The sequence below is a fragment of the Cyprinodon variegatus genome, unplaced genomic scaffold (assembly GCF_000732505.1).
Source record: "Cyprinodon variegatus isolate N-32 unplaced genomic scaffold, C_variegatus-1.0 Scaffold1079, whole genome shotgun sequence".
In the NCBI taxonomy this organism is placed as follows: Eukaryota; Metazoa; Chordata; class Actinopteri; order Cyprinodontiformes; family Cyprinodontidae; genus Cyprinodon; species Cyprinodon variegatus.
The window spans coordinates 168,026-191,729 of NW_015151532.1; the positions used below are offsets into that span (position 1 = coordinate 168,026).

Below are 23,704 nucleotides of genomic sequence, written 5' to 3' on the forward strand. Positions count from 1 at the left end.
AATCTCTCCAGGTACAGATCAGTATCTGACTGTGTCAAGATTCCCCAGACCTCAGGCTAACCTAACTATCCCTTCTCTACAGAGAAACCCTTGTGAAGTCATCCCGGACCAGAATCAGTATCTGTGATTTATTCTGTGTGATTCTAAATAAACTGTTGAACTTTTTACCCCTGTCTCCGTGGTGTGTTCTGAATTTGGGTTTGATCCCCATACTCAACATGACAATCGAAAGGTATAACTTTTATTTTTCTTTCATAAAGTATAAATGCTCTGTTTGATTTGCAATTCTAAATATATTGCTGGGAATATCTCTTCATTTGCATCATCATTTCATCATTCATTTTTTACTCAGTTGTTCTTTAGACTTTCTCAAACTTCAGGTTGTGCATTAAAACTCTAATCTAAAAATCCTAAATCTGTCACCTGAAACATACATATCTGAAATTATGGTACGGAAAATTACATATTTTGATATCATGCAGAACAAGAAGCTGATTTAGGTTTTTGACTGAATATCGAATCTCTTCATCTGATTCACAGCTTGTGTAATTGATAAATGGCAGCTTTAAAACTAGTAAAAACACTTTTTGCAAAAATATGTTCTTTTTTTTATCTGATCATTTTATTCAAGTATTACTAATGTTTAGAATGTGTTATAGCTATGATAGTAAAACATAGCAGAACAGGGTTACCAAATCTAACTATTTGGGGAATTTTGCATTAAGTCTCTGTGTAAAATGCCCTTTAGATGTTGTTGTATCATTAGTGATGATTAATAAGGAATAGGTGAGCTTTGTTTGGAAAATGGAAGAAGGCCTAGAAAATCTAACTTAGCTGCAAAAGGTCACATTACTTTTATGTGCAGTGAGGAGGCAAAACTGGAATGAAAACACCTTAATCATGGAAAGAAGAAGATGGGGAAGTGCTTGTTAAAATATACTCTTGGAAAAAGGTGGTGAAGAAAGTGATGAAAACTGGTGAGTTTCCATTGCAAAGTGGTGATGTCAAGATTTGTATCATCGGTTCCTGATAATTGACTGAAATGGTGTAAATGCGGTAATAATTACAATCATCACACTTTGTGTGTTATTCCCATTATTGTGGTTATATTTTTGCTCATGCTTTTCATTGAGCATCTTAACCAATAATTTGGGAATGGATTATGTGACTAAGCAGTAATAGTTTTTATATCTGATCATCGTTCACTATTTACAAAGAAAGGTATGGAGGCCTTAAGGTTTTGCAATCATCCTGAAGTCCAATAAAGTGATGACAATCATTGGACTTGCTACAGCCACAAATATCAGTGTATTTTATTGGGATTTTATAAGTTAGGCCAAGAATAAGTGGGTCATATTTGTAAATTGGAATGAAATATGAATATGTAAGCACTAGCTACGCATAGGCTGTTAGGAAAATCACAGTTTCACAGGGTCACAGAATTAAGACTACACCTCTATAACTTTAGATGTCCAAAACAAAATAATAGGCTTTCTGAAATATGGGCTAATATAGTACTCATAGTAAATATAAATTGTTGATGAAAGCTGTTTTATAGATCACAGGTGTCATGCTTTCCCTCCTTTTTTCAGATTTGTGCATATATATGGGTGTGTGTGGGGGGGTGTGGGATGTGGGGTTGGAGGGGGTGGGATGTGTGTGTGTATATTACACGCACAAACGAGCAACAGAAAGCACAAGTATAGAGTGCATGGCTACAGTTATGAAGGGATTCAGCGCTTTGGCCTTTAACTCAAAACTAATCACATAAACAATCTAACAATTCCAAAACACTGTAGTTGAAAACTTCTTAGCAACACATCCACCAAGCTGTCAGCTTCAGCAAGGTCCTGGTAATTGTTTCTGTAATACCTGATGCTAAAGGTAGCTTATTCATGTTAAGACAATATAAGATACCTTAAATTTAGCAACGAGTGGTGGGTGATGCTCCTGCAGATGAGCGATATATTAGCTGTCTAGCTTCTTCTGACTGCACCTGTCTGAACCCATATAGGACAACTTACATCCTCTTAGTTTTTGCTGTTTTTTTTCTTGCGGGAGCCAAGGTATTTTCATAAAGCATCAATATGTTTTAAAGTGCAGTGGGGTGTGAGTTGCTCTCTGTTTGAAAAAGCAAAAAAGTGGGAAAAGTTTGGGGCCCTGCCCTCCTTCAGCCATCACTCCACCTGTGGAGCTAGGAGCTCCATAGGGACTGTGATGGGGGAGGGAACATAATGGTGCAGCTGCTCCCAACCCAAGCTCTCCCTGACAAGATTTTATAAAATATTTAAACGACAGGAACGGTATGACAGAAAGCTTTACTTCAAAGATAGATACATTTATTTATTTATTTTTTATTTTCAAAGCCAATCAAATTAATTTGGAGTTTTTATTAACAGCCATTTTTGAGCTTTTTATGAGATTTAGGTCACTATAATAATCCATATGCTTTAGCTGGCACCTCTCCATTTAAGTTTTAGTTCTATGTTTTGGAATCTTTCCTTGCTGAAAGAGGAGCTTTTATTCCAGTTTCTTTTCCAGCTTTCAGCAGGTTTTCTTTCAGCTTTGCACTGTGTTAAAAACCATCCATCATCTCTCACCAGCCTCACTGCCCCTGCTAAATAGAAAATAATCTTTAAACTTTGATATTGCCCCCAACTTGTTTTACCACAGAATTTGGGTATTTTGTCTCACCAAGCAGATGGAGTGTTTATCATAATCTGTTGTGTTAGTGCAGAGAACTTGCGGTTTGATAAAAATAATGACTATCTGTGGATTTTTCTCAACAATGAAGTCTCCTTTTATTACTCTTAAATAAAGGCCACCCAGATAAATTGTATAGATTCTCCCATCTGAACTCTCTTTCTATCCTTGTCCATTCTGCTATTTTACAAGGACGGTCATACGTTGGTGGGTTTTTCATAAGAATTGTGTATTTTTTGTTTTTTCTGGATGATGGATTAAGCAGTGCTCTACCAGAAGAATGAAGATAAGTGGGTGGCTTGATGACTTTGCCGTGCTTTAAAGTTATCCTGACCTTCTCATTGACCTGTCTGGACTGCTCCTTGTTTTTCATCATGCTGTTTGTTTACTAATGTTTCCTAATAACCTCTTAACAATTGAGCAGCTTGATATAAACTCAGATTAAATTAAACAAGGTGGAAGTCTATATACTAATTGGGTAACTTCTGATGTTAAATGGGCTGAACCTCATCAGAACACATGTTTTTAGACATTTATTTGTAAAACTGTAAAAATCATCAATCCAGTTCCTGATACTTTACATTTATTTTCTATTTTGTGTTGGGATATCATATAAAAACCCATATAAAAATATTTTAGATGTAATTCAAAGTTCCTGGGTTCTTAATGCTTTGCATGCTTCTAAATGAAAATAAATATGATTGTACTTGTATATACTGAAATAAAATAGTTATTTTTTTGATAATTTTGTCTCACGAATTGTCTTAATGTTGGTCTTTCAAAGCTAGGAGTTTTACATATATATCATAATAGTAACCACCAGACAGACTGATTTATTTGTATTCATTAAATACCAAGGTCATATTTGGGCATAATACATTGATATTATGTAACTTGCTGCTATCGAATTACAATAAAAACAGACAATGATACAGAAATATAGACACGAGGCCTCCTTAATAACTCCTTAATGACTTCTCATTTTCCTGAAGCAGAAACTAGCATTCCACATGTTTCTTTAAGGTGAAGGGTTACATATAGGCCTACTGTTGGATACTTTCTTGTGTTTGTTTCTTCAAGCAAAAATTATGCAAATTATTTTTGACTTTGTGTTTGTTTTTGGAAAGTAGAGAATTCCCCTTTACAGCAGTTTAAGCATGACCTGAATGTAACTCGACTTTAATTCCGTTCATCAAAGAGCACGGATTGATTTATAGGCGGGGTGTTGGTGTACTTTCAGCACCATGGAGAGCAACGCCCCCTCGACAAGTAGGACAACCCCAAACAAAAAGAAAGCAATTAAGCTTTATGTAAACTTGATTTATGGGAAATTTTGTTCATAAACAAAAAAAATCTGAAGAAATTTGAAAACAAGACACCTTCTTTTTTAACTGTTTGTATTTTTTCACGAACTACCGGAGATTTAATATGGGGTTTCAAAAGAAAAGAAAAAGAAATGTTGTGACTTGAACGTGAATCTGTGCAGTGAAGGTGACAATCGCTGCATGTGTGAATAAGACTGAAGGGTTACTGCCTACATTAAGTGTAAAATGAATTTCCGATTGGGTGGTTGGTGGACGTATGTCAGACATATGCGCACCGTGGGCGGGTTGATGTGTTGGAAAAGAGGGAAAAGCAGAAGAGAGTGCAGAGCTTCACCCTGTGAATGAGCAGACACTGATGATGGTTAGGTGGCATGTAAGTGGCGTCAGCTTCAGCTCTCCAAAGCTGTGAGCTTTGGCTGGGAGTGACGCCGCGCACTCTGCCTCTCCAAGCAGAAACAACAACAAAAACACCTGTATGGATGAGCAGACCTCCAGCGTTACGCAGACACCATCCTCAGCCGAACACAAGGGCAGAGCCGTGATTGAGAAGCGGGGATATGGAGAGGCGGAGAGGAACGTCATGACGGTGGAAAACATGCTGGAAGAGTCGGCTGTACTCTCAGCGCCTCACCTGTCCGTGGATCGATATGAGTGCAGCCGCCAGGGATGCTGCGAGAGGGTGGTCATCAACATCTCTGGTTTACGCTTCGAGACTCAACTCAAAACTTTCAACCAGTTTCCAAACACGTTGCTGGGGGACCCGAGGAAAAGGATGCGCTACTTTGACCCACTCAGGAACGAGTATTTCTTCGACAGAAACAGACCCAGCTTTGATGCCATCCTGTACTACTACCAGTCAGGGGGGCGCATTCGGAGACCTGTTAACGTCCCAATTGATATTTTTTCAGAGGAGATACGCTTTTACCAACTTGGGGAGGAGGCTATGGAGAAATTCCGCGAGGATGAGGGGTTTATAAAAGAGGATGAGCGCATACTCCCTAAAAATGATTTCCAAAAGCAGGTTTGGCTTCTGTTTGAGTACCCTGAAAGCTCCGGACCTGCAAGAGGAATAGCCATCGTTTCAGTGCTTGTGATCCTGATTTCAATTGTTATTTTCTGCTTAGAGACTCTGCCTGAATTTCGGGACGAAAAAGACATATCCACAGTAGCACCCACATTAAATGGCACAGCTCCAACGGTGCCAAGCCCATTCACAGATCCGTTTTTTGTGATAGAAACGCTGTGCATTATATGGTTCTCTTTTGAGTTGCTGGTCAGGTTTTTCGCCTGTCCCAGCAAAACCACTTTCTCCAAAAACATCATGAATATCATTGACATTGTTGCCATAATCCCTTACTTTATCACCCTGGGGACAGAGCTGGCAGAGAGCCAGCAAACTAACGGGGGCCAGCAGGCGATGTCTCTCGCAATCCTGAGAGTGATCAGGCTGGTGAGAGTCTTTCGCATTTTTAAACTCTCACGACACTCTAAGGGACTCCAGATTTTGGGACAGACGCTGAAGGCCAGCATGAGGGAGCTTGGCTTGCTCATCTTTTTTCTCTTCATAGGAGTCATCCTCTTCTCCAGCGCTGTTTACTTCGCAGAAGCAGACGACCCCTCGTCTAGTTTTACCAGCATCCCAGAAGCATTCTGGTGGGCAGTTGTCACAATGACCACAGTTGGATACGGAGACATGCATCCGGTAACCATTGGAGGCAAAATAGTGGGGTCACTTTGCGCAATAGCGGGGGTGTTGACTATTGCCTTACCTGTGCCAGTAATTGTGTCGAATTTCAACTACTTTTACCACCGAGAGACGGACGGAGAGGAGCACCAGCAATACCTCAACAGAAGCAGCTGTGAGCACCTCCCCCCAGAGGAGCAGATGAAGTCGTGCAGCTCATCTTCTCTCAGCAAGTCCGATTATATGGTTATTGTAGAAGGCATCAACTGTGCGTTCAAGCAGCCCAACTTTACTACAGAGAAAAATCAGAACTGCGTCAACATCAAAAAGATGTTCACAGATGTGTAAAATTCACTATTTATGAAGCATAAAGAAATATTAGGTCTGTAATATTATTTTTGTATAGCCTCTATGTGTCAGTCCAAATCTGTGGCTGAAGGATGAAACAGTTAACTTTAACATAAGACCTCAATACAGTACCCATTTAGGCCTGATAGATCTGACTGACTGTAAACTATCTTTATAAGCTGTTGGTAAAATCACATTTGTCACATTTTAGTCTAAAATGCCACATGATGCCTACATATCTGGTTTGCTATAATGTTGTCAGTGTTGAATACACGTGTAGCATTTACTCCTGAAAGTCCAAAAGAAAAAAAAAAGCCTAAAGTGTTGTGCTTTGTGGAAAGAACAGAAAAGTTCTTTTGTCCAGTAATGTTATTAAATATATTATAATGATTTATCTAGCTGAATGCCTGTTTAGGTTATATCTAATATCATAACCTGTCCACGTGTTTGACTCTGCAGTCATGTTCAGATAGTGCGAGAAGGCTTATCATGAATCAAAAACCTGTATTTTTATTCAGAAACACTTATATGGGCTATATTGAATAAATACAATTATGAATAGATCACGGCTTTGCTTGTTAATTGCACTTTTATTAGGAAATAAAAGAAAGAGGGGAAAAAATAAACAAAAAAAAAAAAGCACAACCTGGCCTTGTGTATGTTGTCATGTGCCCAGTGATGACATAGTCTGGATGAAAGGGGGCAGGACGTGTAGACGGTATCCGCCTTGTGATGCAGTCTCCATGACGACGGTGGTTTCCCGGGCAACCCCACTCTAATGCTCCCATTGCTTTGTTTTACATTTTCCCTAAAGAATTTACCATTTTTCTCTTAAGAGTAGTAAAGCAGAGAAAATTTTTCATAGATTTTTTAGTTTTGACATTTTTTGTTTGTTGTCATTTTTATATGTATATATACATATAATTATTATAATAATTGAAACTTATTGATCTCACATTGGAACAATTTACCTCTGCATTTAACCCATCCACTTGGGGAGCAGTGGGCTGCCATTGTGCGGCGCCCTCGGGAGCAGTGTGGGGTTAAGGGTATTGCTCAGAGACCCAGTCTGTGGGAGTGGGGTTCAAACTTAGAATTTCAGGATTCCAAGCTATATGGTGCGATCTAATTAAATAACTAACAGAAGTTTTGTACACTTTGAAAAGAAAACAAATGATCAGCTGCATATGCTGATATAAAAAGTGTGAAATGGGACCATCATTTCAGTTTTGTCACTTAAAAATTAAATGAGTATTATTTAACTTTTAGTGTTTTTCGCAATATGTGTTGAGAATCTTAAGTAGTTTAGCAATAACACAGTTTATGATTTTTGACATGACATTGATCAAAAAAGATTCCATGCAAACACAAGGGTCTCATGTCAGTCCAAATCTGCTCGTCAGATCTCCAAGTTGGCATGCCAACTTGATTTGCGTCAGCCACCTTTGCATGTCCTTTCTTTCACAAATCTGCTCGTCAGATCTCCAAGTTGGCATGCCAACTTGATTTGCGTCAGCCACCTTTTCATGTGCACAAGACATGCAGACACATTACCTTTAAAGCTGACAGATGAGGTGAAACAAACAGCAAAACTGAAAGGGGTAAGAAAAGTAATTACCTGCATGTTCTTTAATGGGTCATAAACGCTTGTATAAGAATTAAAGTTTGTCTTTTGATCAACATCTGAACTGCAGGTTAACGTCCTGAGCAAATTAACATTTAGGTTTAGAACTTAATGTAGGAACAAGTAGTAAATCTGTAAATATAGATTAAATAATGTGTCTTTTAGTTTAAGACTGTGTTTTATTTGCATCATTAAAATTTATTAGATTAACTATCAAGTAAGCTACTAAAAAATATTTTGTTATTACAGTACATGTGCCTCTAATCTACCTTTTATTGGTGTAAGGTCTAACCAGTAACGCCTTTAAACCTTATGTTTAGTCATAGTCTGACTTGATATCAATCTGAGCCCTATGCTTGATGTCTGGATAATAGCTCATTAGTGCCATCTAGTGGATAAAAGACATTATTACTATACGAAGGACAAAATAAAAATGGGAAGGATGAGATGAGATTTTCTCATAGAAATTGTTTAGAACCGATTATACTTGGGGAATCTGTTGTACATATTAATTTATTTTCACCCATGTGTAATTTCTGGAGAACTAACGTTTTAATTGTAAAAGCTTTGATAATTATGCCATGTCTAGGACCGCTGGTGTGACTATTCTTATATTCTTTTATGGCATAAAACCATAAATCAAGATGAGATTTTGTTTGGACATCTTACATAAATGATAGAACAGCAAATTTTATTTAATTTTATTTTTTTACAACAAAACTTAAAAAAAACAGAATTTTTTTCCACGTTGAACACAGCTTCACTTAACTTCACAGGAAAATCAACACATGAAAACAAAATCCTAATAATGAAAACATGGTGTCACTGATTTATTGTGTTCATAACGTGATTTTGGCATCATTAGGCCAAATGGATATTTAGTCTTTCTACACAAAGATCTACAATGATTACTCAGATAAAAAAAAATAAAAAAAAGCAAAGAAATTAGTGTATTTTGTGATTTTCTTTGCTTATGCAGCATGCAGAAGAAAAAAAATCCATATTGCAGTTAAAAGAAAATGAAGAAAGCTCCAAAAGCATTTCCTCAAAGCTCTTAGTTTAATCCATAATTATCTGTTTCAGACAAGGAGAAATACAGCTAAAGCTATAGGAAATAAAGAAAAGAAAAGCTGCGTGATTTTCAAAGCATAGAAATGTTCATCAATATGGCTTTTCTGAATCCTACATTATTACTGAAGAATCTCTCATCTAAAAACTCCTATCATCTTTAAAGTTATAAAGCAGCATTTAACTTAACATAATAAACTTATATTTAAATTAAGTAAGTAAACAACAAGCCAAAAAAGAGTTATTTACTGTACAGAAACACTAGTTCTCTTACCAAAACTTAATTGTGTTTTTTTAATATTTTTATGAAAGGGTGGTTGATGTTATTTTTGTTGCTGTTGTAGAGCTGAATGGACCTCCCTCCTGCAAAACACTTTGTATTTGTCCCACAACTGCAGGTGCTCTACATTAGAGCTGCTGAGTTCCCCTGTTCGTTCTATTTGCCCCTCAGGGGTTGAATTCCTTATTCAATGTATTTTTAACCAGATAAAATGAAAGGGGGCTGCAAATCGTCCAAAGCCATTAATCATTGCTTGCCTTGCTTAACAGTAGTGCTGGCGAGGGACAATTGGAAGTTAGACCATCCTTCTCTGTTGTTGATTGTGGAGAAGCAACAATTTAATTAGCAGTAAACTTGTTAGGATATAATGGGCTATCATTATAGATTAATGTTGTTTTTCTCTTAGTTGTTATAGCAGCTTCAATTTTATTTTCTTCATTAACACCCATTAGTTTCATTAGACAAATAAAACAAATCAAATGAAGAACATCTTCTGTAATACATCGTTAGTCATAGAGAAAATTATTAGAACACACTTGTTTTCTTCAATTTCTTGTTCTAAAATTATATTACTGAATAAAACAACAACAAACAGATATGTGTTAAAAAATACACTTAGACAAAATAAGATTATCATCAAAGTTCTATTCATTTAAGTAATTAAGTTAAAGGAGTAAAACCTGTATTTTAAAAGATATTAATTATACGAGATTCTGGTTTTATATAACAGTTCGTTAGGAAATATAGATTGAAATTTCACTAATGTATATTTGAAGAAACATATGTCACTTCAAGTCTTCACTTCTGTAGTTCTGATGATTATCACATACAGCTAATAAATAGTGAAAATCTAATTCTCTTAAAACAAGAAAATTCTGTGAAGAGCAATAAAAAGTTATTTTAGTCTAGAGGTTTTAGCATACAGGAAAGAATGTCCAGGTAAAATATTTACGCTCCTTACTTGGTTGAAGCCCCCTTTGGATTAATTTACTGCATCAGTGTTGCATTTCATTAAGGGAAATGAGCCTGTGGCTCATCTGAGATGTTATATGGGTCACATTATTTCAACAGTGGCCATCCGCTGCAAAAAGCAAAAATGTACCTTTATCTGGAAAGAGACTTTTGACTAGTAACATTCTTGTTTTTTTTCTGTAAACCACCAATACTTTTATTTCCTCTTCATGAATACAACTGTATCCTAAGTCCTGTATAGGTTCATATGTTGTGACGTTACCACATTTTTTTCCTTTTAATCAATTTTCCATCAGCATTCATTACACCAGCCATGTTCAAGGCCTTATCACCGTTCTTGTGATGGAGGTCAGTGACTGCCTGATCAAAAAGTGTCAAGTCAGGACTCTGATATTGTTGGCCACAATACACCCATCAAACAGCATCTCTCTAATAATAACTATTTTTATTAGTTTTTCATATTTTATGTTTCTGAGTAAACTATTATTTTTATTATCTATAAACCAACATAATCAAAGCCTTTGTGAGTAATCAATCAGAGTTCCAACTTTTGAAATGAATAATTGAAATAGATTAAATTTTTAGCCGTGTTGAGAGGTTGTGTGCCCTGTGTGCCTCCATGTTGCCCTGTGATAGATAGACTGGCCACCTGTTCAAGCTGTTCTTCAGCTCCCCCCTTGCAACCCTGTAAAGATAAGTGGGAAGAGACACTGAATTATTGATAGAAATTGTAAAGCTTTAAATGAATATGAAATATATTGTTGAGGAATGAAGGTTCTTTTAATTAATTCATCAAATTTCAGATTCATCAAATGGCAGATCTTACCACGTTAACCTAAATATTGAAAACTCTTGACAAAAGCAAGCATCTTGAAATTTTTTTAGAATATGAAAATCTGAGCCTTTGTATCCAAACTCATATTCTTACTCACAGGCTTTTTTTTTTTTACTATGATCACTGGGCACTATACACTCATATTTCCTTGGTTACATGAGAAAACTTGTCACTAAAGATTTAAAATAAAAAAAAAGTAATTCAGCGTGTTAAATGCAGTGTAAAGATAGACAAATTAAAAGCTGTATGTCCTCTTGTGTTCTTAATTTACGCTTGACTGTTTTACATTGTGGCAACATATGCAATTCTGTCACCGTGCTTTTTATGTGTGTGAGCGTGCATGCAGCGTTTATGTGAGTGCAGTGCAGATATAAGACTTTTCTTGTGCCTCACTGAACACTGCTGCAGGCGCCTGTTAAACAGAGAAATGTATGGCGAAGGGAACATGTATGGGCTGGCATCAGCAAAACGAACCGGACCGAGACTCTCTGCAGCTGGTCTTCTGCTGCAGGCAAATGTTGGACACAAATTTTGGGTCCTGCTCAGTCTGGATTCATAGAGAAGATATAGTCAAGACCCCAGGCGTCCCTGCTGTACTAGGCCCCCTTGTGTGCTGGTCTTAATTCTAACACTCATCACATGTGATGATTCATGCATTGCAGCAGTGTGTTGTCTTTAATGACACCCAAAAGGACAGCATGGGGTGGGTATGCCATGCGAGGTGCCTCCTGTCATCATTGAACTTTAATGAAGCGTGATGATAATAAACTGCTAAAGGAAATAAAGAAATGTCTGAGTCTGCTTCTGGTGCACTTATTTACCAAACTCTTCTCGGGTGATATTTCAAGTGGTATAATGTTTGCCCTAAAACTGTACCTCTGTCTTCCCAAAAATAGAATATGTTTCACTTATTTCGCTTGGTGCCATGCATCTGCTCTTCCCAGAGCATGTAATTGAATCCTTGGGGCTATTCTTAAGATTCATTCTTCTGCATTAGGACACTGTTGAGGGCTTTCAGTGAGATGAAGGACAGATACATTTCTCCTTTCCCTTACGGGTCAAACTAAAAGTTTGTTCAAACACCCAACAGTTCAATTCTATTCAGTTTATTTATATAGTGCCAATTCACAACACATGTCATCTCAAGGCAGTTCTCTTTGCTTATAAATGTAATTCAGTTTGGGAAACCCATGTCTTAAGATTGACAAGAACACAAACCATCTTTAGGAAATGTGGGAGGCTGCATAAAAAATGAAGGGCTTTGCGATAGTTTTGTGACTTTATCTGAAATATGTCAGTGGAAGCAGAAATAGAGTAGGTGTGGTAAAACTCCCCAGCTTCCTCTCTTTGTTGCCACAAAAATCATTGTCTTCAATGCAACACACGGAGAGGGAACAAGATAGTTACTCATCGAAGTAACACTGCTGACTTAGAATGATCTAATTTGATGAGTTGGTTTTATGAAACAATCATCACAGACCTGCTTGTCTTTTCTGATGAGATTAATAACAATGAGGGGGGGGGATTCAGATGGGTGTGGGGGTTTTCTGATGTCAGGCCATAGGACATTCGTAATGTGCTGGCCTCGCTCTGCCCCCAGGTGTCCCATGAGTCAGAGCGGGTGCTGGGCCCAGAACCGGCTGGATATCAGACTGATCCATGCTGCTGAGGCACATCTTCTGGTTCCTTTAGTCACACAAAAATGAATCAGAGCTTTGTATTATCACACTGACAAAGTCACAGTCCATTTCAGCTGCTTAATTCTGTCAATAGGTTCTGTTTTGTTACTCTCACATGCTGCAAAACATTAACCTCATTTCATACCTGATAAATATAATTGGAGTAAATACAAAAAGATGATGATTTTATTCCATCTCTGAATGAAATTATAATTTAAAAACTGATTTTTATGTTTACCCTGTAACTTTGTCAATTATCTAAATACATGTGGTAATATGAAACATTCATGAGACAAACAATAATTTTTCAATGCAGTTAAGCTTTTATCATAATACTTCAGTTTGTGAATGTTTTTATGACACTTTCTTCCAAGCAGCATATCTTTAACAGAAAGGAAAACTCTCAAAGCATCAAGTCTTCTTTTACAGATCCCTACTCTGTTTCTAATAAGATCAGTCGCCTCTCTCCCCATCGTGCAAAGGTGTCTTCTTTCTAGGATGACCTTTGGTGTAATGTAAGAGATGTTTTTAAAAGGAGCAACTTACCTTGACTTGAATTTCACTCACTTATATAGATCCATCATACAATGCAGCAGAAAAGTCTCCCTGCGACAATGATACTGACTCTGACTGAACGTCCTTCCCTTCGGTGTCAGCATAGCTTACAAGGCTGAACACAATCTGAATATATATTTCTGTAAACGTCCTCTCAGATAAATTCATTGGATGTTATATAATCGTGCATAATAAATAATAAAAATCTACAGGTATTTCAGATGTTGAACTCAGTGCAGCAGCATGTGTTTATGACTCCAGCTGGGTCGCCCACTGCAGTGGGCCAATGTCCTTGAGTTTCTTCTAGCGTCTGGCTCATTTCCAGGATCTAACCTCGTCGGGCCTCAGTCTGAGGAGCACATCTCAGCCTTGCCCTCCCCTTTGTATTTCTACCTCCTCTTTCTCTGCATTATGCTCTCTACTCTCCTCATCACATCCTCAAATGCACTGCTACCTCCAGGGCAAAGAAAGGACAAAATGAGCTGTAATGTCTTCCTATCTGTGCACATGTTGCAACTTACTCATTTGAACCACTCTTCTGGTCTGTTTGTACATTGGCCTCTTTTACAGGACCCATTCAGTTTCCTGCCTCCTGAGTAATGTTTTTCGGAATGACTCATCTCCCAGAAGGATAAATCTATAGTTTCTATAGCTTTAGAAAGAAATTGAAAAGCATAATGGTTGAAGGATAAGTAGAAGGTCTAAAGAAAAACTGTAAAAAACCAAAATAAACAAACTATATGGTCTATATGTTACCCTGATTATGCATTTAGAATTTCTGGTTTAGAGTAATTATAAATCTTTATCAAACATTTGCACATCTTTGTCAAAAATTTGCACATGGAAACAAATGCATAAAGCCTTATGTTCTTTGATCCAGTAAGCTATTATTGCATCTTTTTCACATAGTGTGTGTTGGGGGGATAAATATCACCATGTGTGACTGTTGAAAACCTGTAGCTGCTGCAATGCAGTATCCAGAAGGAGGGAGGCAAAGGAATCAGAAAATGATGGCCACAGTCAAGGGACTACATGACCAAAAAAACCACCCAGAGGTTTGTCAAGTTTCATTCATAAAAACACGTTTGACACTCGGAAATTATAAGTACAGTTTATTAAAAACAAACAATTGCTTTGCTAAAAGTAGAAATTATGAACCAAAAAAATACAATATCTGGTATGGTATATACTATGAGTTCCTATCAGCATTGCCCATAGCAAACTGGCATTGTTATTTGCATATTAGCAAAACCCAAGTCAGATTTTATTAAAAAAATAAAATAAAATAAAATAAGAAAAAAAATCAATTATCAGTTTGTATCACAAATTCTGATTAAGGTCTGGAACCTGACTGTCTGTACCTCTATAGTTATGCTTCTATAGGCTTAGACCTCTGGAGGACATGGGGGCCCCTAGTTCATCATTCTGCTTCATTCTATCTCTATTCTCCCCCTCTGCAGAATCTGTTAGTTCAATCTCTAACCTTATGCTCTCTCTGCTTTTTCTCATAGCAGCTTCGCCTCGTCTGTTCCTGTTTGGCTGTGACTCCATCCTGGAGAGAAATATCAGCTGTGCTGCTGCCATCAACACCTTTGTTTATAGATGATGGAGATCGGCCTGTTTTTCAGTGTAGTCCTGTATCTCTGACCGTGACTGGCTGGATGTGCTCTCTTCATCCTCTGACATGGGAGCTGGCTCGGAGCTTGTCTGCCTGGCTGTGTGGTTCCTGGACCGGGCCGCCTGTGGAGCTGGTTTACTGTTGCCTTTGTATCTCTTTGCTTCTGTCTCCTTAAACCTCAGTCGACCTCGACAGATGGCCACTCACACTGAGCCTGGTTCTACTGGAGGTTTCTTCCTGTTAAAAGGGAGTTTTTCCTCTCCACTGTCTCTACAAGCATGCTTAGTGTGAGGGATTGTATTTGAGTCAATGAGTCGATGCAATCAACTGTTTTTTCTTTGATAGAAAACTTTGAATCAATTTGACTGTATGTTCTGGTTTAACTGTAAAGTGCCTTGAGATGACATGTGTTGTAAATTGGCGCTATAGAAATTAATTGAATTGAATAAGTTTGATAGCAAAGTTAAAAGATTTTTAGAACAGCAGTTTAATCAGGTCCAGTAGTACACAATAAGAAACTAAAGCTTAAATTAATTTGAGTGCAACTGAAAAATAAACCTCTCGAAAAAAAAGAGCTTAATATTTTCAAGCTTTTAGCTTTTTAGAATTTATGTTAGGTTTCATAAAAAGTCTCAATATTCTGTTGTAATGTGATGCATATTATCTATGAATAAATGTAATTTTGCAGATTTAAGCCATCATGCTAACACCTCTTTCACAGTGTAATTTTCAATTCCAAGTCTTGTTTCTCCTTCACATGCAGAATACATTAAATCAGTGATATTAACATAAACCCTTGTTTTAAAGAGCCATTCATATGACATTGCTTAACATTTTTAAATAATTTCCACCTTTTATTCTCCTAGAAAAAAACATACTAGAAGGAAGTTTATCAGTAACATCTAATTCTCCATGTAATGTTGACAATATTTTCATTCCTCGATGTGGTTAAAGGATTTAGAATCCTGAATGATTTTAACTTAATTCAAAATCTGATGCAGAACAAGCTGAGTTAAAACTCATTCTAACGGTCCCACGATAATTTTCCTGTAATTAACACCCCAAAAAAACCAAACAACAACAAAAAACATTAAAGATAGAAAAAGCATCTGCTTCTATGAAAGCAGGAGACAAGTTGGACAGCAAGATGAAGCTGGCACCCAGGATAGTTAAAGGTTTGCCAAGTGTAAAGTTGGAAAGGTTTCAAACAACCCTTTTCTGTCCAATAGATCCCCGATGACCTGTGCGTTCCATGGTGGTCATATCAGGACATTGTGCATGTATTTCCAATACAAGCATCAATCATGACAGAAGCATTTTCAGTTTATTAAGTTTGTTTTGTCTCTTGGAAAATAGCCAGACTAACTGATGGAACATTTGCTCTATTTTTGTCCCCCCTCCCATTCATTATTCATGGAGTTCTTTGCAGGGAAAGATTACAACATTGGCTGCTATGAACAAGCAGTGGAAAGGAAATAGAAGTTGTTACTTCACTTTCATAATAAGAAAACTTTACTGCATCTGGGCTAAAAAAAAAAAAAAAGGAGGGGGGGTTATTTGATTAAGTGAAAAAAGTATCAAACATGCATTTTGGATTATTTTCAGTTCAGAACTTCAACAAAGGCATGTTTAAATTCATGATACTCCTTTGGCAGGATAGGACCAATGTTTAAAATACTATATATGTCCACAGCAGAAAAGGTGGATGTGCTGCTTTAGTGCGCCTCATTTCTCATTCCCTGCTCCATGACCAACACCTCTTTTGGTATTCAGAGCGGTACCCTACTGCAGTTTGGACGGAGCTTCATACAGTAGCCAATAAATAACCAAATCAAGCTTGGCTACAGGGGTATTTCACCCACAACTGTTTTCATGGCTTAATTAAAAAGGGAAAAAATAGATCAAATCACCTCCCACCGTGCTGACACGTGCGTAAGCAATAGGGGTCGCTTTGTGTCTGCGTGCGTGCCCGTGTTGCGTGTGCGCATGGGGCGCTGGTTTAGAGAAATTGCGCAATCTTCAAGCCCACTAAGATTTTCATGCATGTCGTTTCAAGTCAGTGTCTGAAATCGCCGCTCTGCCCACCATGTAGAGTTAAAAAAAAAAAGGATCTCAGCAGCTTCTTTGTGTGTCGAGCGTTAAGGATCCAGTTCAGCATTTCTATGGAATCTTATGGAAATGCTGGTTTATGTGGCACAGATCTATCAAAATGTATATATCAGGTTGGCAGCAATAATACTTGTTATTGAACCTTTTCATTTGGCATGTAATCAAGAAGATCACGACTTTAATCAGTCCACTTTTCTTTTTATTTTTTTTATTTTTTGAGGACGTTATCTCTAGGTGTCTGGCAGAGGCTGCAGCCAGAATCTCTCCGGCGCGGAGGAAATCGGTGAGAGAAGATCATTCTGCTGATCCAAGCACCTTCGGTTAATAAGGGAAGCACCAGCACCTCCTTGGACGTCTCCCTCCGCCCTTTTGTACCAATCGCCACCTCACAGCATCCTACCCGGAGGAGAGGAGTCTGGGAGGGGAAAGCGAGGACACACCCGCGCATACTGTAAGCGGAGTACATGGGAAGGATGCTGCAGACGAGATGAGGTGAATATAATCGACTGTCCCGAATTGGAAATCCATCTCCCCACCACCTGCGCTGGAGTCTGGATACCCGTTTGCCGCAGCTGATCATAGATACCCACCTCCCTGACACCAGCTGGAGCGTCCAGCCTCACCCAGCGAGGGAAAAGATGTCTGTAGGTATGTATGAGATTAAAATACAGCATCTATTTTTTCTTTTCTTCCCATTTATGAAGAGTAAAATCTAATCACACTGTAGTTCATGTAAGGATTTGCACCTCTGAGAGCATGACTGCCACACCTGCAGTTTTTGTTGCATGATGTGTTTTTTTTTTCAAAACATCTTTTACTTAAAGAAGAGGTTTGGAATCAGGCAGAGATGTATTTTTTCCCCGAGAGCCAATTTCCTTCTGTTGGTAAATTATTTATAGATGTTTTTGAATATTTCAGTACCAGGCACCATTTCAAGACAAAATGCTTCATCACAACCTGAAGTCACATCATTCTTACTATAGAGCATTTTTGTATTTATTTATTTTTTTAGATATAGCACAGCTTAAGATATCTTAGGAAGGATGATATCTGTATTGCTGCATTGGCATTCTCATATGTGGCAATTCCGTAGCTGATATAGATGTTGCAGCAAAATCAGTGTCCTGATTTGTGAGCCTCTGGAAGTTTTTTTTTCTTATGGCCCACATAATAAATTTGCATTTTTTGCTATTTTAATATAATTTCTGATTATTTGCATGTTAGTTAGAGTGGTATTATTTTTTTTATTTTGTGTAGTTTGAGCTCAGCAGAATTGAGAGTTGAATAATGTCTTAAATTTCTCTGACCTTGCAACTTCTCTCTGTTTGTTCTGCCTGCAGCTAGATCCTAGGTGACACCGTGTGGCCTTCATGTCTTCACTCTGTTGAGTCCTCACGCTGCCCTGGCCACCACCTGCAGTTCTCAAGACTGCAGGACACTAACATCCTGAAAGGTGCAGGCGTCTTTGCCCTGCAGAATGACTGTTGCCGCAGGCGACCCCTCTGACGAGGCAGCTGCACACCCAGGGCACCCTCTGGACTATGACCCAGAGGCCGACCATGAATGCTGTGAGAGGGTGGTCATTAACATCTCAGGGTTGCGCTTTGAGACCCAACTCAAGACCCTCTCTCAGTTCCCAGAAACCCTGCTGGGAGACCCCAAAAAGAGGATGCGCTACTTTGACCCGCTAAGGAACGAGTACTTTTTTGACAGAAACAGACCAAGCTTTGATGCCATATTGTATTATTATCAATCAGGAGGTCGACTGAGAAGGCCGGTCAACGTCACTCTTGATATTTTTTCGGAGGAGATTCGCTTTTATGAGCTTGGTGAGGAGGCCATTGAGATGTTCAGAGAAGATGAAGGTTTCATCAAGGAGGAAGAAAGGCCTCTTCCTGAAAATGAGTTCCAGAGACAGGTGTGGCTTCTCTTTGAGTACCCAGAGAGCTCAGGTCCTGCTAGGATTATTGCCATAATTTCCGTCATGGTCATCCTTATATCTATTGTCAGTTTCTGCTTGGAGACTCTTCCCATATTTCGTAATGATGAGGATGAAATGCACAAATCCCAAGCTCAATTTTTTTCACCTGAGACCAACTCTACAGTAATTAGCTATACATCCAATTATTTCACTGACCCCTTCTTTGTCCTAGAAACTCTTTGTATTATATGGTTCTCCTTTGAATTTTTAGTGCGTTTCTTCGCCTGCCCGAGCAAAGCAGGCTTTTTTGGTAACATAATGAACATAATTGATATTGTTGCCATCATTCCTTACTTTATCACTCTAGGCACCGAGCTAGCAGATAGGGCAGAGGATGGTCAGCCAGGTCAACAAGCCATGTCTTTAGCCATTCTCAGGGTCATCCGTTTGGTACGAGTCTTCAGAATCTTCAAGCTGTCCCGTCACTCCAAGGGGCTTCAAATTTTAGGTCAGACACTTAAAGCCAGTATGAGAGAACTCGGCCTACTCATATTCTTCCTTTTCATAGGGGTCATCCTGTTTTCAAGTGCAGTTTACTTTGCTGAAGCAGATGAACCCGAGTCACAGTTTGAAAGCATCCCAGATGCATTTTGGTGGGCTGTGGTGTCCATGACAACAGTCGGCTATGGTGATATGGTCCCTACTACAATTGGTGGAAAGATTGTGGGCTCCCTCTGTGCCATTGCAGGTGTGCTGACCATTGCCTTGCCAGTGCCTGTTATTGTTTCCAACTTCAACTACTTTTACCATCGTGAAACTGAAGGCGAGGAGCAGGCTCAGTATCTGCAGGTCAATGTGACCAAAGCTGATTCAGCTGAGGAGCTAAAGAAGAGCCGGAGCGGCTCCACCATCAGTAAATCAGACTATATGGAGATTCAGGAGGCTGTCAACAACAGCAATGAGGACTTACAGGAGGAGAACCTTAAAACAGCCAACTGTACACTCGCCAACACAAACTATGTTAACATCACCAAAATGCTCACAGATGTGTAGCCTACATGCGTTCCTCCCACTCACAGTGGGAAATATGAAACTTTACAGCTGGATGGGACAAAAATATAAACCGTACCACAAGAGTGATGGGAAATTAAGACAGCAGAATACAGAATATCAGTGACGATTGAGTGAAAAATAATTTAAATGCCATTTCTTCCCTTTGCACCAGTGAAGTCTTACTTTAATAATCTTGTTTAAGTTTCTACATTTTTTTATTTGCTGCATGAAGTTTTCAATGTCTGATCAGCTGCTATAAAAATTGACAATATCTAAAACTGTCCTGCTTACCACTGTAGATAGTAGCTGTACACGCAGGAAAAATACAAAAGCCAACCCAAACTTAAAGCTTTTGAGCCCTGCTCATTTATCCGTCATCCCCCATGGCAACCACCTGTGCGCACTTTCTAAGGGTCTGTTGTGAACTACATATGCTGTTTTATGGAGCTAATGAAACAAAACCGTTCTACAGTATGCTTCAATATTTAGAGATAAAAGGATGGGAGCAAATATTAAGCCCATTCCAAAGCTTATATGGCCTCTGGGTGACTTTTGACGAGGCTGATGGTTAAGTACACCATGTTAGGGATGTATGACAGCCATCAGCTCTAAGCTTATGGTTTGACACCCTTTTCCCCTGCAGACATCAGTATCTGATGAATGACTGACAATGGCCTTGAATTTTCACTGCTTTTGTCTTATATTTACTGTATGTATTGCAATGCAAGAATTCCCAACTCCATTCACCCAAACTGGTCTTAGTGCAGAGCTTTGAGACATAATGAATGTTTCTACTTGTTAAGTATTTCACTGTTTCACTCTTATAGTGTGTATCCATATAGATAGGTAGCTTAACTGTGACTTAACTGATATCTGATTGGTACAGTAGGTAAGAAGAAACTCTAGTTAGTAGATTACTGCATGACCTTTTTATCTCAATGAGAAGTTTCTAGTTTCTCGACTGCCACTTGCTTCACCTAGCCACTGTATATTTGTCTGTTCACTGCCTTCACATTTTTAAAGGATGCCTGCAGGTAGCTATTTACCTAAAACTGTAGGTTTGAGAACTTTTAACTGGTTAATAATGAGTTCATTTTCTACAGATAACAAGAATCTTATAGATATTTACATTCCAGAAATTAAATTATTGCCAGGCTGCTGTAAACTGAGCTGTAATTGGAGACATAAACTCACATCCTGCTTTTGCATCTATTCAGAGTTTAATGTCCTGCAGCTGCGTCTGTTTCACAGGTGCGTCCATATCAAAGTAGCAACTACTAAGGAGTTGTGTTTTTTAAACTAATGCTTTACCTGCCTATTGTCTGGGTTTATGCCGTTCACCTGGTGTTGCATGACCTTGAAACATTTATAGCATGCATGTTAGCTAAAAAAAGGAAGCAACTAAAAGAATACAATAAAAGAAAGCAATAGTTATATTTATTAGTAATATATATAAAACAATATATCTTTAAATACAGATCACGTATATAGCACACAAATTATTTTATCTGAGATCCTAAAACAAAAGTAAGCATAAGATTTTGAACAGTATGCAGCTCTTACAAGGTTATTTTAAAAAATAGCAGTTATTCCTTTTCTGAGTGCCAAAGACACTCTCCCTTGGCATCTTAGGAAGTTTTCTTGCCTGAAAAGTTTTTAGGAAAAATGACACATAACGTTTATCTTAACTGAGACATATGTCTCATTTAACCACCCCCCATAAAGCAACTGTTCACCACCAGGTATCTTTAAACTCTAAGCCGACTTTCTTATCATAAAGCCTTTATAATATTGGCTCCTTCATAATATCGGTGAGGTCTAAATGTCCCTTAAAACATCTCTTATGCCACGAGATTAATACACTGTTTCCTTAAAGGTTGGCCAAGGCCAGGAGTAAAGTTCTCAGACTGCACACAGCTAAGACTTCCCACAGTTCGCTAAACACTGCCAAGGTAACAGTCAAAGGCAGTAACATCAGTATTGGAGGTGATAATTAGCAGCAGTGCAGCAGACATTGTCTGATCTAATTATGGTCCGACTAAGCCCCTACTGTATATCTCTTTGTCATTATACTTTTCTCTAAAGATGTTCAGCACAGTTACAAGAGATTATTGCTGAGGAGATGGTGTGTAGCATGAACTGTACTGATGGGTTCTTTAAATGCAGGATTAATAACTTATTGAAAGGGTTTTTCTTTTCGTTACTACAGTCTCAGCCTGCAGTAGCAGAATATATCAACACCAACGCTGCCAATATATACTCAGGATGCATCATCCAACTGCCTGACTTGAGGCTATAGTTGTCTCTGTCCAAATTATGGGTTTTAAAAGATTTGTTTTTAATCTAATTTTGAGAGCAGTTCTAGGCAAATATAGATATTAAAATACTGCTTACTGCTTAAGTAGCTTTTTCTTAGCAATACGCTCATTCTACCTTAGTGGACCACTGTATCATATAAATGAATGGTTCTCTAAGGAAATATTTATTCAAATAGACCTCTCCCATTCTGTTGAAATCTATTTTTCCTGGTTACTGTTTTAGGCATTCCAATGCTCTAGAAGGAGGAATGTACACATGTGACAGGCAGTGAGAAAAACCCTGGATGTCAATATCATAGTCTGGTTCTATAGTTCCATTTATGAAACCGCAATTTGCATATATGTATATGTTGGGAGAAACTCACAGTCTGACCAAAAAATATTTGTCTATGTATGCAAATGCATCATATTTTCTGTCTTCATTTGTTTTCTGTATGACACTATGATCAGTGTTTGCACCTTAACATTTACCTGGACTGTCATAGGTGTGTTACTGTGCTTCAGCCTGACTCACTGTAGCAACTCATGCACTGAAAACCACAACATAGTTGTTGAACATCCTCAATAATTTCAGCTTAAAGCACAAAAACATGAATATAGTTGATTTTGGAATATATTGTTTCCCAAACACTGAGGGAGCCACCAGCAAACCCAGTGAGCAGAGTGAACTGCAGTGAATATGCCGAAAGATCTATGCAGAGATTGATTATAAGCTTGTAGTTTATATGAAAATGGAAGGTTTGAGTAAAGATGTATTTAATGTTTTAGCCTCCATCATTTCCTGCTGATTCAAAGAGCTGACAGAGCTTTTTAGAAGGAAACCAGTAGACGTAGCTAAAGCTTAACTGAAGGGAGAAATTTAACTCCCTGGGTTTGTTTGAACTGCCATGTCAGCTCTTTGCAGCAAGGCCACCCCAATACATCTCAACCATACGAGAAGCAAGATGACCAATATGCAAACTGTGTACAAAAGTGTGTGTTTGAGAATCAATGTCCTTTCTTTTTCTTTTCAACCCAGAGCCTGATAGTATGACATCCACTAAAAACAACATGTACAGCTGTTCACCTCACCTCTGCTCTCCTGTATCATAGAGGCCAACAATGCTGATACAGTGGATATGATTTTTCTTTCTGTGAAATGAAATGTAGAACAATATTGTAAATAATTATGAAGAATAATTGAGAAAGAACACATGTACTACATATTGTATGTAACGTTTGGATTTAAAAGTAGTATTACCTGCACTTTACAACAAAAAGGACAATCTACGCTCAAAAAACATGTAAAACAAGACATAAGTATACTTCCAAATGATCATAACCAATAACAAGTAAAATCAATAATGAAACCAATAATTAATCAACTGAAACTGTGTTTGGGTTGTCTTTGTTGTGTCTGTTTTTGCTATTTGTATTCAGAGTTGGGTTTTTTTATGTTTCACCAGCCTTTCTTACTTCCCATCACAATCACTGTTGTATTTGGTCTGCAAATGATTTGATGATCTAATTTTAGCCCAAAAGCATCTGCGCTGAAACAAAATGCCACGAATATATCAAAGCCCCGTTTGCTGATATTTTTAGGAGAGGCAGCGTCTTTGTAGCTTGGGGGACT

At 38.1% G+C, this 23,704-nt stretch overlaps 2 protein-coding genes across 3 annotated transcripts; both read left to right on the plus strand.

Moving 5' to 3' along the window:
* Nucleotides 1–4,378: 4,378 nt before the first annotated feature.
* Nucleotides 4,379–6,588, plus strand: LOC107101306 (potassium voltage-gated channel subfamily A member 3-like). The gene has a single exon (XM_015400174.1). The coding sequence runs from the start codon at nucleotides 4,504–4,506 to the stop codon at nucleotides 6,058–6,060; it is 1,557 nt and encodes a 518-aa protein (XP_015255660.1). The 5' UTR covers nucleotides 4,379–4,503; the 3' UTR covers nucleotides 6,061–6,588.
* Nucleotides 6,589–16,759: 10,171 nt separating this feature from the next.
* LOC107101298 (potassium voltage-gated channel subfamily A member 2) lies at nucleotides 16,760–23,435 on the plus strand. Of its 2 annotated transcripts, none has more exons than XM_015400161.1 (3): nucleotides 16,760–16,913; nucleotides 17,021–17,448; nucleotides 18,141–23,435. In XM_015400161.1, the coding sequence occupies exon 3, from the start codon at nucleotides 18,278–18,280 to the stop codon at nucleotides 19,772–19,774; it is 1,497 nt and encodes a 498-aa protein (XP_015255647.1). In that variant the 5' UTR covers nucleotides 16,760–16,913; nucleotides 17,021–17,448; nucleotides 18,141–18,277; the 3' UTR covers nucleotides 19,775–23,435. The 2 variants fall into 2 exon arrangements, with proteins under 2 accessions (XP_015255647.1, XP_015255648.1); XM_015400162.1 differs by having other exon boundaries at nucleotides 17,035–17,448.
* The last annotated feature ends 269 nt before the right edge of the window (nucleotides 23,436–23,704 follow it).

What these genes read in the sequence shown, in the direction of transcription:
- LOC107101306 (XM_015400174.1), top strand. Translation starts at nt 4,504, where the DNA reads ATGGATGAGCAGACCTCCAGCGTTACGCAGACACCATCCTCAGCCGAA.
- LOC107101298 (XM_015400161.1), top strand. Translation starts at nt 18,278, where the DNA reads ATGACTGTTGCCGCAGGCGACCCCTCTGACGAGGCAGCTGCACACCCA.